Consider the following 15888-nt stretch of genomic DNA (forward strand, 5'->3'; position numbering starts at 1 on the left):
CTTTATAATAAATAATAATATAAACTTTAAAAGAAAGTTACGTACTTTTAACTATTTAAGTTATTTAAAATACTAAAATTTAAACCTTCGAATAATAATAAAACTTTATAAAGTTTTCTTAGTAACCTTAAGTTATAAAATAAACGACCGAAACGTTTAATATAATAATTACGTTAACTTTTTAAAATTAAAAGAGTTAAAAAGAGTGTTCTTTTCCGGTGTATTCTCGACTTAAATACGTAAGGATTCTCGTTTAAATTAACAAACGTAAAAGATATAATTAATATTTTATTAATAAAATACGATACGGGACGTATTAAAAAACGTTAAGTATTTAACTTCGTTAAACGATAATTAAACCTTTGATCACGTTTTAATCGTTCTTACAACTGTTAAAGAGTTTTATATAAAGATCTTAAAAAATAAAGACGTAATTTACGTTAATATAAAATTTATACGTTAAATACGGTATCATCGACGTAAACGTTTATAACTTTAACGATATTAACTTTATAATCGGTATTATTACCCCGTTTATAGTCGTAATATACTTTAAACGATATAAAAAAGTAAAAATAGTTTAATTAAGTAATTAAAAACAAAGTACGGTAATTTGAAGAGTAAACGTAAAAGGTTAATATATTTTATAATTTATTATGATAAAAAAGGTTTATTATTTTATTAATTAATATATAAAATATAACTTTTTTTAATTAAGTAATTAAAACTATAAGTAGTGCATAAACTAATAATAAATTAAGTTTAAATTAAATTCGTTATTTCGATTAATATACCGTTTATTATAATATTATTAAGTATTAAATATTAATAATTAACGGTTATATAAGTTAATATATTAACCGATTTTAACCGTTTTTATAAAAAAAATTATAGTTACTTTTATATCTTTATACTTATTACATTAATATTGTAATATATTAACTTAACTATTAAAAAAGTAAATAATATTAATATCGACTTTATTTTAAGATATATTTATTAAATTAACTATATAATAATAGTTATTATTATAAAAAATAATTAAATATATAAATTAAAGTATAATTAAACTATATAAACTACAATAAATTAAAACTATATAAATTAAAATAAAACTATATATTTATTTACGTATATGAAACTATTGGATATATATAATTTATATAATAAATAAAAATAAAAATCTTATAAACGTTAATTATATAACATTTACACATCAATTAAAAAAATTAACTAATTACTTAATTATTAATTAACACTTACTTACCTTAACGTAGTTAATAAACGAACGGAACACACAAACGAACGGAACACTTCTACAGTCCTTACAACAATAAAACTCAATTACACTACAACAATAACCCAAATTGATTAAAAGCATTCGGAACTATATATATTAGATATTTCTTTTTCGTTTTAATAAGTGTGTGTATTTTTTTTTCGTTGTAAGTGTTATAATATCGTTTGTTCGGTTTAACTTTTTTTTGTCGACTATTTTTCGTATACGTTTTTTATTATATTTATTTTTATACGTTTTTTATTTAATATATTAATTATAAAAGATTTTTTAAACCGTATACGTGTTTTTCAACTCTTTAATGTTTATTTAATATTCTGTTTATTTATTAAAGTATTTAAACTTTAATAATCGTTAATAATATATATAAGTGCATTATTATTTATATACCTTTTATAATTTAATCGATAGTTTTTAAAATTAATATTAAAGAGTTACTTTAATAACCGGTAATATAACTTTTAATAAATTTAAACTATAAAATTATTTTTATTAAATTATACGGTATTTAAAAAAATTAAAGGTTAATATTTATTAAACGAGACTTAAAAGGTAATAACGTTCGTAACTTTATAGTTTAACTTTAATAAAACGGTCGTTAAATCGAAAACTCTTAAACCGGTTACTTTAAATTTAATTTGAATATTTTTTTTTGGTAAAAGTAATACGAAAGGTCGTTTAAAAGACGATGAAGAATTTTATTTTATTTATATAAATAATATAAGATTTTATTAATACTTTAACTTTATTACCGTATATTCGTTTTAATAAAGTAAAATATTTAACGTTAAGTGGTTAAAGTAAGTGTAATATATTAATATAATATTAATATTAACAAATACTATAATTAATATATTACAATTAATATTAATATATTACAATTAATATTAATATTAACAAATACTATAATTAATATATTACAATTAATATTAATATATTACAATTAATATTAATATATACAAATAGTACTATAATATATTAATTGTAATATTAATATCACCTAATATTACAATTAATATAACCCGATACTACAATTAGTATATTAACTCACAACCTTAATAACTCGGGAGTTTTACCGGTAACTTATAAATTTTAACTAAAACTACTTATAATATAATATATTTTAAAACCTTCGTATAATTAGTAACTATATAAAAAAAGGTTACGTTAATAAACTTATTTACTTCGTTATAAGATTTATTATTATTTTTATAATCTAATAATTTATTTTATATGACGAAACGAAACGTTACGTTTATAAGTAAGTATACCGTTATAAACGGTTAACGACTTTATTACGACTCTTTTATATATAGTTCGACTCGTTATTTTATTAAACTTATTATTAACCGGTAAGTTTTTTATAAACTTAAATAAGTATTATTAACCAGTATATAATAAAGTTTAAGACGCTTCTTCGTTTAATTTTAATAAAAAGTCGATTAATTTAATAATAACGTAAAAAATAATTCGAACGTTTTTTATAATTAACGTAAAGACTATTTTTATAAAAGTAATAATAAACTTTATATCGTTAATATTTCGTCGTTACTTTATAAACGTAACGTAAAGCTTAACGAACGTTAATACTTTTAAGGTTATTAATAACGTTAAAAAAATAAGTAACGTATGTATAAACTTAAAGGTTAATAACGAATTTCGGTTTAAAGTCGTCGTTATTTTAAATATTTAACGACTTATCGTTAAGTTCGTTTAAGTATATATTATTAAAAGTATTATAGTTGAACGTATTATAAACGAAACGTTTAAAAGTTATAAACGTAACTCGTATTACGGAAAAAATAAAAGTAGTATCGTTAATAATACGTTACCGATTTATAAAAGTACTAAAAGTAATAGTAAATTAAGCGTATAACGAGTTTAATAAATTTACGATTATATTATAAATAATAAAATTATTAATTAATTAAAGGTAATTTAAGTTTAAAAGGTTTATAATTAAAAAATAAAAAGTAAACGTAATAATTTAAAAATACGGAATAAAAAGAATTACGAACGAGTTAAACGATAAATTAAAAAAGAAGAGTTAGAGACGAGATTTTTTTATAGACGGTAAAGTTATTTATTAAATAAAATTTAACGAATTAAATTAAGGTTAAAAAAACTTAATGTCATAATCGATTCAAGGCCGAAGGCCACGAATCAGGTGACTAGGCTTACATAATAAACTACGGTGTGGCTGGTCCCCAGCCACACGCTAACGCCACACCTACGAAAAACCATTCTCCTTAAATAATAAGACTCCCTTCTTCCTGTAAGGAAGAAGGGGTAAGAATTAGTCTCTGTTACAATATACACCTACCTTCGCCCTCGAAACCAGTGCTTTTCGTCAACTAATCTATCGTGAAGACCTATCCCACAACCACTTATAACAGTTAACGATTAACGAACGACTTATAAACGAATTATTATTAATATATTAAACGGTAATATGAACGTAAGTATACTTTTTAACCTTTAATACTATAAATTAATTAATAAAAAAAAAAAAACGAACGGTAAAGTAAATTAACGGTATATTAAATAAACGTACGGTTTAATACGTTTATAAAACACTAAATAACTAAGTTTAAGTTATTTATACCGTTACGTAAAAAAAAGATAATAAAAAAATTACGAAATTTTCGTTGTAATATCGTTTAAAGACTTATTTTTACCGTATTTATAACGTTTAAGTATATTAAAAAGTATATTAAAAATAGTTTAATTAAAAAACGAATTTTAAACGAATAAGTTATAAAATATAAGTAAAAAAAAGTTATTAAAAAAATTCGATTAACGATTTATAAAAGAAAAGAAGTCGACTTATTTAAAAAACGTTAAAGAAAAAAAAGTAAATTATAATTTTTTACGAGTAAAAAATAATTTACTTAAAAAACGTTCGTTAAAAAAAACGAGTAAAAAGTTAAAAAGTAAAAACGAGTTATAATAAAAGTTTAATGGAATAATTAGTTTTATACTTATATACGAAAAAAAACCGATAAAAATAAATAACGTTTATAAAAAACGATATTTATAAATAAACGTTTTAAATAAAGACAACTTATAAACGTTTATCGTTACTTATTTATTATATAAATTACACGTATATTTTATAAAAACGACGACGTTAAATAATATTTACGTTTTAATTAAAATTAAAAATATTTAATTAAATATAAACGTTTAACGATAAATAATTTAAATATACTTAACACTTTTAAACCATATATTACGTTAATAACCGATAAACTAAACTATTATATAATATAAAAGATTATAAAGTAACTCGTATATAAAATAACAAACTATCGTATTTAACTAATAAATTAACTATAACTTTTAACACTTTTTAGTCGCGTAAAAGTAAAAAAAAAAATAAAGAAAGTTACGAGAAAAACTAAAGTTTAATTTATAGAAAAAAAAGAATAATTATTATAATTAATTTAAAACTAAAAACTACGAATTAAATAACTAGGTTTATATAATAAAGTACGGAGTAGCTAGTCTTTAGTTACAAGTTAACGTTACACTTACGAAAAGTTGTTCTCTTTAAATAATAAGACTCCTTTTTTTTAAAAGGAAGAAAGGGGTAAGAATTAGTCTTTGTTATAATATACACTTACCTTCACCCTTAAAACCGGTACTTTTTATTAACTAATTTATTATAAAGACTTATCTTATAACCAATTATAATATAATTATAGTATATTATATTAATATTATATTATATGTAATATATTATATGTAATATTTACCGATATTAATATTATGTATAATATATTAATGTAATATTTAACGGAAAAAATACTATATTTTAAACGAATATTTTTTAAAACGAAAATTTTACTTTTTATATTTTAAAACTCGAAATACTTTTCTTTTTATAAGTATACGGTAATATAAGTAGTATAATACGTACTTAGCTATATTATACCAAAATAAAACGTTTTTGTATAAGTACCGTTAAATTATATTTAAAAGGTAAAAGGATACTTTTATAAAAACAAAACAAACGTTTTTAAATACTAATATTTTTACTTTTTACGTATAAAACTCGAATTAGTTTTATTTTTAAGTATAATATAACTTTAACGTATTAAATATTTTATTTTGTTAACATTTATTAAAAAACAAGTATTTTTAAATTGATATTTTAACGTATTAAATTAAATATGTAGATTTAAATACGTTTAGTTTTTTAATGGAACTAAATTTACTTGTTCTAAATTAAGTTGTTTTTCTTGGTAACTAAATTTAATTGTACTAAGGCTACTAAAACTAAACAACTAATTCCCAACCCTAGTTATTATGGCTAAATTCAGTAGTATTAAATTTAGTTAATAAAAACAACTTAATTTAATTATGCTGGAGTTACTAAAACTAAATTTAATTGTAGTTTATTTAATAGTATTAAATTTGGGTTTTTATACTTAAAATTAAACAACTAATTCCCAACCTTATATTAAATAATTACTGGTTTAAAATATGATGTAAAGGAATAAAAAATAAAAAATTGTAAGTATTACGGTTTAAATACCGTACTATAGTGTAAGTTCTAAATAAGTATATAATAAAACATATAATAAATAATTGTTCATTTTAAACCCCTGTTAATTAAATTATAAGTTGATAAAAAGGATTTTATATATCGGTTATACGGGTTTATTAAGTAGTGCTATAACTTAGTGTTAAACTAGGTTTCCGTAAAAGAAACTTACGTGTAATATTCGTTTCTTTTACTAGGTCTTATTTACAGTCACCCCGTTTTAACCTCAAGTACTTACTTTTACACACTCACGTTAACGAAAAGTCTTTCTCTTTAAATAATAAGACTCCCTTCTTTACCTTAGAAGGAGGGGTAAGAATTCTTCTTTAAAACAATACACACTTATGTTCGTCCTTGATACAACCACTTCTTAACAACTAATTTATCGTAAAGACCTATTCATATTTCTTTGTATAATCTTTATTCTAATAGTATACACCTACCTTCGCCCTCAAACCTGTTACTTTTTAATAATTAATTTACCCTGAAGACCCGTTTGACTAACAACTTTAAGACTTATTTTAAAAGTATCGTTTAAACAAAAGTCCCGTTTACAACTTGATATTTAAAACTATATCCCACCTTTTTATTTACGGTCACCTTTTCTTTTTACTATAGGTCCTATCCCTTTACACCTTTAACTGCCGGCTACTATTAAATAAAACGTATATAATTATAAAATTTATTATCATCTAAAAATTTCTTTATCTGGAAAGGTCGTTTATTTCCATGCTTGTAAACCCAACAAGGTATAGCAGATCGAGCATGGAGGGCTGGTTTAAACGGACATCAGCCTCCAGCTGGACGACTGGCTTTGCGTGCCATGCGACGCCCAGGCCTGCCGTCCCAAGCATCAACAGATCGTTTGCTCCGTCGCCAACTGCAATAACCTGTCGAAGGTCAACGCCCTCACTCCTTGCAATTTGTTTTAAAAGTTCGCACTTTCGCTCGCGTCCTACAATAGCACCCGTGACCTCGCCCGTAAGTAAACCGTTTTGACCTATGACAACGTTGTTTGCGTGTGCATGATCAATACCGAGTTCACCCGCTAGCCACCCAGTCAACTGTTGAAAACCGCCGCTGAGGACCGCAGTTTTAACCCCCAACCTGCGAAGCGCTACGAGAAGCGCAGTCACACCCTTGGTCACGTCGAGACGAGATCGCAAATCAGTGAATAGCGTTGCTGGGAGGCCTGCCAGAAGACGCACCCGCTCGCGAAATGCATCATCAAAGTGAAGCTCGCCCTGCATGGCACGGTCCGTGATATCTGCCACCTTTGCAGCAACATCTGGTGGCATGGTCTCGGCAAGCATGTCGATCACCTCCTGGGTGATCAATGTGCTATCCATGTCGAAAACAACCAGCCGAGGATGACGGCGCCAGGGTGTATCATCCTGCAATGCTATCTCGACACCCCACTCACTCTCAAACCGGTAAAGCTGCTCGTGCTTGCGTAGGTCAGACAGAGGCAGAGACGGAGCCGGACCTAAAACCACCTCAACGACAAGTGGCTGTACGGCCCTATCGAGATAGCGATAACTAGCCTCCAATTCAGATCCAAACCCTCCGGTAAATGGCCGGTTTGGAGAAGAGCCTGCGGCGTGTATATCCCGTGCCATGTTATGACCTTCATTATCGACAACATGGCGGCGTGGAAACGTTGACATCAGGTGTAAAAACGCGGCGATGCAAATTGGGCTGACGTAAGCACCATAGATGCCATCACGAGGTGGTTCGGATTCAGCAGCTGGGAGTTCTAACGGAAACGAAGAAGACTGGGTGGTAGGCGCTAGATTCATTGGTAATTCGTCAGCAGCAATGGAATTAGATTCCTTCAAAGAGTCGCATTTCACAGCTGCCGGAGTAAAACCATTCCTGGAGGTGTTGCCCGGTGACGGAGTTACTTGGCGACGATGGATGATGCGTTCGGATCTGTGTCCCCTATAGAAAATCGTGGCGATCAATCGATTCCCAGAAGGCGAGACGCCGGGCACTGGGGTGCAGTTGACGTGAATTAGTTCGTGAACGATCCCGCTGTCAACAACAACGGGAGGAGACTTGGGGTCAGGTACGCCACTGAAGCGCCGGGGAAGGCCCGATTTTGCGGACCGTATCTCGTTCTTGATCATGGATCCGGTAGAATCGGGGTGGATTGGACTAAGAGGTTGCGAGGGAACATCCTCCGAGCAAGATTCGACTATTTCGTCAATTCCGTAGTGAGTTGCAGGTCGACTTGCTTGGCCATGATTGAGTCGCCGTCCTTCTCGAGGTAACTCCAATGAGAAACCGACTGGAAGTGCCGGCGAAGCCGTGCTGGATGCTTTCATATTTTACGAAACAAAGGGATGGGTTGTGGTGGTGGTGATAGCAACAACCTTACCTGCGGGAATTCAGATCCGAGTTGTTAGTTTGCGCGCTTCCATCAGAGGTGGAGTCCCATAATGTTGCATGTAAGCGATAAGAAGTAGGACAGTTATCTACGAATGTATGGCTCCCAATAGGTGTACGGGCCCGTACAAATAAGAAAAATATTACATAATCTCAACACGGCTTCTGATTGGTCAATCCACCCGTACAAATAAAATAATAACGTAAGCATCGTTGAAGTTTTTGAATAACATCGCCAAAAACATCGTTAAAAGCATCGCTAAAAGCATCGCCAAAAGCTATGGCCTCCAACCCTCCTCCCGACCTCCTAATCGGAGAGCGTTGTAACACGGCGCCGGCGGTGTACACGAACCTCCCGTACATCGACAGTCCGTACACGGAGGCTCCGCACCAGGCAAGGGCGGGCCGCGGAGGCCATCGCAGCTGAAGCTCGCGCAGAGTATCAGACGGTAATGGCACATATAGAGCGTGTAGATGCAGGGCTACAGAATATACAGGAGAGGTGGCAGCCGTTGTAGTAGGGTATTACGTGGGCACATACTTTATTTAAAGTCTTTTTTTTTCTATCGTGATGCAAAAGTTCAACAATGCTTACGTTATTATTTTATTTGTACGGGTGGATTGGCCAATCAGAAGCCGTAATTCATATTATGTAAGACTTTTTCTTATTTGTACGGGCCCGTACACCTATGGGGAGCCCGAATGTATGTACGGATTAGATAATACGACTTATAATGTGAGCTATTCCCGCCCACCCTGGAGATTTTAGCTGAACACGTGACTTGACCCTCCACTAGGGTTATATTTTTAGGGCAGTTTTGGGGCCCCACACTTGGGTCCAACTAATTTTTTTCTCGAGCTTTCCACTACTCCTTCTTTTCTAACATGTTTTGTCGAATTTTGTTATTCACACCTCGCACGGAACACCACCGAAACCGCAACCGAGAGTTATCGTTGAACAACATATTTCGCAACTTTCGATAAAATGGCCGACAGAGGAACCAGCGCTCCCCGCGGCGGCGGGTTTGGCTCTCGTGGTGACCGTGGCGGTGACCGTGGCCGTGGCGGTCGCGGAGGCCGTCGCGGCGGCCGTCGGGGCGGCGGCAAGAATGACGAGAAGGAGTGGCAGCCTGTTACCAAGCTCGGACGTCTCGTCAAAGCTGGCAAGATCAAGAGCATGGAGGAGATCTACCTTCACTCTCTCCCGATCAAGGAATACCAGATCGTGGATTTCTTCCTGCCGAAGCTGAAAGACGAGGTCATGAAGGTAAGTTAGCTGCACCCCCCACAATCTTTTTTGGGGCCTGTCCTTTACGTGGAGCTATTGAAGTCCACGGAGAGCGTAACTGACACCGGCGCCAATTCAGATCAAGCCTGTCCAGAAGCAGACCCGTGCCGGCCAGCGCACCCGGTTCAAGGCCATTGTCATCATCGGTGATTCAGAGGGCCATGTCGGACTCGGTATCAAAACCTCTAAGGAGGTGGCAACGGCTATCCGTGCGGCTATCATTATTGCCAAGCTAAGCGTGATTCCGGTTCGTCGTGGTTACTGGGGAACCAATCTTGGTCTCCCCCACTCGATCCCAACAAAGGAGAGCGGAAAGTGCGGTTCCGTCACAGTTCGCGTATGTTGACTCCCATTTGACCCGCATTGATTCTGACCGGACGAAATCCGCTATATGTTGGGTATGTCTTCATTATGTGGCCATTGTGCTAACCAGTGTTGCTTGTAGCTTATTCCGGCTCCTCGTGGTACCTCGCTTGTTGCTTCCCCGGCTGTCAAGCGCCTCCTTCAGCTGGCCGGTATTGAAGACGTGTATACGTCGTCGTCCGGCTCTACCAAGACTCTCGAGAACACGTTGAAGGCCACCTTCGCAGCTGTTTCGAACACATACGGCTTCCTGACGCCTAACCTCTGGAAGGAAACTAAGCTGATCCGCAGTCCCCTCGAGGAGTTTGCGGACACGCTGAGAGACGGCAAGCGCTACTAAGTGGCATGGCCTTTGGGGTTTAGTTGAGAACTGGAATCGTTGAAAGGGAAAGGTTCGGTGGTGCAATGGCCAAACCAAGTACAGAAAATAGGGTCATGTGAAGGCTTAATTGAAGTGAAATGCAATGATTGTCACACCTTTGCTCGACCGAAGAAGGGGTTTTGGATACACGTTGAGGCGGTGGCTAGCTAGACTACTTGTAGCTGCTGCTGTACGATTCGCGCCTATCTTTCCCTCGGTTTGCGATTTGTCCCCCGGCGATACGCTAAAAGACAATGCACATCAGGGACCAACCCCTGAGACAGTTGCCATCATCTATGCCACCTGTTACATCACCTGCGGGCCATAATCAATGTATGTTGTCTTACATTGAGCTCCGAGGGCCGATGATAAACGTTGCTTTATCGTTTATAGTAACGCCTCCCATAGTAAAATGTGTCATTGGCATTACCTGCCCTACACGCACTTCCGTGTCGTCTTCTGCACTAGCAACCAGTGCCCAGTGGCCAAATCCAGGCCTGCCGAATTTACCGCTTGATTTACCGGCTGCGACAAGAGAATAGTGTCTAAACGTTGACTTCGTGGTGTCATCCAACTCAAGTAAACCTTGTGATGAAGACTAGGCCCTTTCAGATGTAAAGATGCGACATGCGAGGTAGCGGCGTTGCAGGCCTAGGCCCCTGGATCAAGAAACACCTGCCTGTACGTCCCACTGACTTATAAGGCCAGAATCGGGTTTGAGGCACTTGATGGTGCTTCGAGTGTGCCTATGTGAGTCGAGTTCATTGGTAAGCTGGCGTCCTTCCCAGAGGAGAATCCCACCTTCTCCTCGCAGAAGTTTTGCTGCGAGAAATTTCACGTGTGGGAATGGGCCGGCCAAAGGGATCAACGAAACCAGTGGGATAGACATGTACAATATCCATGTCGACGAAGGGCCCCCAGCGGCGGTCAGGAAGCTGTGCATGCGTGGCCTCGGTCTGTATGTGCAAGGAAGACTAGCAAGATCCGGAAGATGTGCGGCGAGCATGTCATCCGTACCGCCAGTAAGCTCACTGGTGGCGAAGACTACTGGGCCCATGGTCGAGGAGCGCTCTCACAGCATCGACACTAAGAATTTCATCCGCCAAGAAATTGATTGCGGACGCGGAGCTCTTCTGCGAGGAGGTTGATGCGTCGCTTTCGCTGGCCATCACCAGGCGCGGGTTTCTCACAGCGTCGGAGGAGAAGGCTGTGTCCGGTGGTGACAGGTTCTGGAGACGGGCAGGGATGTCGTTTATGCCCGGGCACGCTTTGGTGCTGTTACCTCCGGTGCTGTGGCACGCTAGAGCAGCACAACGTCCGTGATGTTTCAATGGAGAGCGGCCGGGGTGGCGGCAAGGCCGGCCAGTCCCGAGTCGACCACAATGATGGTCCATCTCCCCTGGCCAAACGAAGTCATAGTGTTTTGAGGTCTTTTTGCTGTATGTTTTGGGTTCCGTGGGTGCGAATGCTCGTTAAAGCTAATTGAGGCCGGCATTGGCGTTGATGGGATCGTGGTCCTTTGTACACGCCGGTCTTCTGAACAGCCTGTGATAGAGCCCCATGGTCTCATGAAGCACACGGTTCCATGAAAATAGGCTGTCGGAAGTGAGCATGGGCGGATGATGGTGAGAGCCGCCCGCCTTCGTGTTCATACCTGGTGCCTAGGGAAATTGGCTGGCAAATCAGGCAAGAAAAAAAGATACCCGACATGCGTCTGCTGTCGCGTGATGGGGACTCTGAAAAGGACAGCTTATATGCGGACTTGCTTCCACCTCGTGCTGGACGTGTTGTAGGTGTAAACGTGACGAGCCTGTTCTTTGGGCCGTTTTCTTTTTCTTCCTCTTTTTTTATTTACTCTTCTTTTTCTACCTCCCGGGAGGGGGGGGGCCGTGATTTTTCCCCATTGCATCACTCCTGGGATTTATCCCCCTAGCCCCTGAATCGTGGGATTGACAACCAATATACACCGTAATCACAGTAACGGAGGCCTTCGTGTTTACGGCGTAGGTGGTTTAATATGAAATATATGGTTCACGTATATGATGCATCCCGTGACTAGTCCTTCTGACAGTAGACGGACAGACTAAACACAAAAAGGTCTTACGATTTGTGGAAGTTGTCTGTGCTGGCGCGGCGCGATTGAGCTCTTGCCGCGTAACTGGATCATTGTTTGACACTGTACAGGGTATTTCCCACTCAGAGTATTACGAAATCGACACTGCGATTCGCTGGGTTGGGCGGAAGGCATTTTGCAAACCTCGGCGTGACAGTTTGCGAGCTACGCGGTTCGTTCACCCGCTACCACTCGTACGACAGTTCGCGCGTTTTGGTGGGTTGAGAGAGCTCGTTCTGCTGCACGCAAAACAAGCATATGTGCACAGCAGAACCAGTCGTGTCGCGACGATGCACTATTATTGTGCTCCATATGTCGTCTATCAACGCCAGCACGGACCCACGGGGCAGTGCAGATGGGACATGGTGAAAACGTATCGGCCGACCGGCCCGTACAAAACGGCATCAGAACGTCAACAAACACATCGACATCAGTGCCACGGATTGGCATCCCCAGTATCTCACTGCATGCATTCCGACTGAACCGAACAAGAACCGGGTGTACTATGTACAGAGTACGTCGTATGATGAGCTGTATTTGATAAGGCGCCATAGGCCATGTGTGTGTTGCGCCTGTGGGGAAACCGCCATGCGATCTAGGAGTAGATTTCGGTGGTGCACTACGTGACCAACGTACGGAAAGCGCAAATATGTTGGCTCGTACGACGTAATTTATACTTCGTGAGGAAGTCGCGTACTTGGGGATGGAGGGCTGTAGACGCGAATCTATAAAGTTCACCTCTTATAATGCGAACTGAACTGAATCATGACGCACCGTCCGACCACACCGTTAGATTGTAACGCATACTTATAGCGCAGCACCCCAGTGCTGTGAACGTCGGGTTCTGCTCGAGAACGTCCCGGGCTCGTACCTGACCGCAACCTTACTTACCACTACCAATTTCCCACGTGGAGAGCCCGTTTTTCCGTGACATATGTTTGCAAGATTAACCGCCCGACGTCTTGAAAGTTGTATTGGCACATATTTCACGTCACATATATGTACGTCGTAAGAGGAATGGCGATGCTCTTCTTTTGGTGTGAGAGATGTGGGAGTATTTCATCCAAGATTACTTCGTGCTCGTAATTAAATTAAGGGGTCCCTCCAACAGGACAGACACGGACAGAGCGACAGAAAGACCGAGAAAAGGGGAACGGTCATTACTTCACTTAATGAAACTCGTTGTCTTTTCCATTACACAAGATATCCGCCTGTTGGTTGCAACGCTGCTTCATTTTCGCATCTCTCCTCCGGTTGCGACCTTTTGTAAAATACAAACGAAGCCTCCAGATTACTCTAAACTCCCAAGGGTGAGGCGACCCATTTTTGGCACTGCGCCGCAGTCATATGCAATGACCCCCTTTATTTTATACGCTGTACGGAGTATTACTTAGTACACTCACAGAGTAGCTCGTATTTTAATGCACTGTACGTCGTACGTACGATGAAAGTTTTTGTTATGCCTGACGACAGCTTCCCTTTTCGTATCGCTTTGCTGTTTACTTCGTCTGGTAACGTACTGAGCATTGCGGCGTATACGCTCGGAAGTAGTTCTCCTCATACGGTCGAGAAAGGCAAACGGCGGAGGTCTCCGAACTGGCCACAAGCATAGTTTGTAATACCGTACTTCATGCCGTGTTCAAGGTAAAACGCAACGTAATACGACATGTGTCTTTCAGCTGGCATCCCTTCACTTAGTATTCCACGCGCGAAAAGGGCGCGAAATCTTTCGGCGCTTTCGGTGCTTTCGTCACTTACTCCGCAACTTTCTCGTCTCGCTCTCAATACGGGAGGGTGCCACTTTGGCTATTTTGCTTGCTTGTCGCTAATGTCTGGCTCTCCGCCAAAAATAGCGTACTTTAGACAGAATTTTGGTGGGACGCCTCCTACTGTTAGAGTGCTAAGGCATTATTATATGGAGTAATATGCCTTTTGTTTGTGACCAAGCGGGAGATCTGGTAAATCAGGCAACTCTTTTCAGTTGTTTTCTTTACTCGCCAAGACCCATCATTGCTTTTCTGATTGTTGGTTCTTTGTTTAAGACCCTTTTTATGGGCCACTTACCCAATGCTCACTCCGCACGCTGACGGGGCTTCCCCCATCCCCCCCAGGCCTTTCTCAGTGTTTTCTTTTCTCTTGGTTCGGGGCTAGTACATTGAAATCCGGGCACGACGGCCAACGAAGGCCGAGGTTCCATCGGCAGCCATTCCATTTGTGGATTTGTGGAACTCGCATCCCTGGATTGGTGGATACCATCACAGATTCTGGCGCGATGCTACTCAATCCTGTGGTCCGATGTGTTTGGCAGAACATCCCGTTTTAAATGCTCTCCGCTCAGTTTACTTGACGAAGGCTATGGAGCTAAAACAAAACAAAACAAAAAATCTCGGCCAGAAGGATAATTCAAATGGGGCAAAGCGCAACGGTAAAAGTATCCTTCAACCATATACGGAGTACGGGTCTGATAGTCGCAGGAAAAGCCAGTCTTCGTTGTTCGGGTAGAGGACCCGGGAAGCAGCATCATCGATCCCATGGCCTCTCTCGTTTGTATTGGTGGACCAGGCCAGCAAGGGTGGGGTTAAAGGGGCGGAGAGTGACGGATCGGCGCCCGCAACGAAAAGTCTTCCTTTCCTTTCCCTTCCTTTTTTGTGTATTTTAAATTTAGCCTGTTTTACCCTTGCCAATTCTACCTTCGCGTTCCCTTATTTGCCGGCCTGGGCTTTTTGCTCTTCTCTGTATGGAGCTTTTCTTTTTGCTTGTCCGACAAAATTGCCAGAGCGCCTCCTGATCAGAGAAGCCCTCCTGTGGTGTTCTGGGTGACGCTCATATTACTAGGCCAAAGTAGGACTGGTACAGTGGAGTGAAACCATCTTAGCTCCACCTGGTTGTCTATGTTTGCGGGGACGGCGAAACCAGCCTGCAGCAAGTGGTCTGGCGACTTGCGGTCGATCACTTTCGCGAACGGAGGCATGTCTTTTTTATGTCTGGGGAAGATGCCCGCGAGGGTACTCACAACAGATACCAACTTTGCATGCCCGCGAGCTATTGAGTCTTTACGAAAGCAATGCTTTGAACAATATTCTCCAGGAACTCTCGAGTGTTCGGTATCCCCGCCGACACTTGAGAACTCCCACCTGACCGGTATGTGTACTAACTTTACAGAGGCGTAATTACTTAGGACCGAGATCCTGCGGGCCGTGTGTTGCGTCTTCTGTCGCCTTATGGCCAGCTAGCACATGTTTGCTTTGTACTTCGTATATTCAGCTTGTGCAGTAATTACCTTGTATCGTTAGGTGAGTTGACCTTAGGTCAACTTGTCTCTCTATTTGGCGCATCTAATACGTGTGGCAAGATTATGCTTGTCAGAACCAAGGGTCCCACCGACTTCGTCTGTCACGAAAACATCGTTCTAAAAAGGCCCCGACCTTTGATCACCCCAAGTTCCCTTTCCCCGGGATGCATCCCCCCTTCCGAACGTTCCCCTCTTTTGGTCAACCTGTGCCTTCCTCGAGGCTGCAAATCCCCATGG

The 15888-nt window shown here is 38.4% G+C and overlaps 3 protein-coding genes across 3 annotated transcripts; 2 read left to right on the plus strand and 1 right to left on the minus strand.

The window, feature by feature from the left end:
- Positions 1 to 6550: 6550 nt before the first annotated feature.
- On the minus strand, positions 6551 to 8173 carry SPSK_03275 (phosphoserine phosphatase; the record flags this gene model as incomplete). The annotated part of the gene is made up of 1 exon (XM_016730115.1): positions 6551 to 8173. One exon carries the CDS (start codon positions 8171 to 8173, stop codon positions 6551 to 6553), a length of 1623 nt encoding a protein of 540 aa, XP_016585313.1.
- A 1046-nt stretch (positions 8174 to 9219) lies between these two features.
- Positions 9220 to 10225, plus strand: SPSK_03495 (small subunit ribosomal protein S2e; the record flags this gene model as incomplete). Its single annotated transcript, XM_016730333.1, has 3 exons — positions 9220 to 9501; positions 9602 to 9859; positions 9968 to 10225. 3 exons carry the CDS (start codon positions 9220 to 9222, stop codon positions 10223 to 10225), a joined length of 798 nt encoding a protein of 265 aa, XP_016585314.1.
- Positions 10226 to 11133: 908 nt separating this feature from the next.
- SPSK_03702 (uncharacterized protein) lies at positions 11134 to 11569 on the plus strand (the record flags this gene model as incomplete). The annotated part of the gene is made up of 2 exons (XM_016730537.1): positions 11134 to 11204; positions 11290 to 11569. 2 exons carry the CDS (start codon positions 11134 to 11136, stop codon positions 11567 to 11569), a joined length of 351 nt encoding a protein of 116 aa, XP_016585315.1.
- Between the last annotated feature and the right edge of the window lie 4319 nt (positions 11570 to 15888).

This window comes from Sporothrix schenckii (genome assembly GCF_000961545.1).
Source record: "Sporothrix schenckii 1099-18 chromosome Unknown Cont47, whole genome shotgun sequence".
NCBI lineage: Eukaryota > Fungi > Ascomycota > Sordariomycetes > Ophiostomatales > Ophiostomataceae > Sporothrix > Sporothrix schenckii.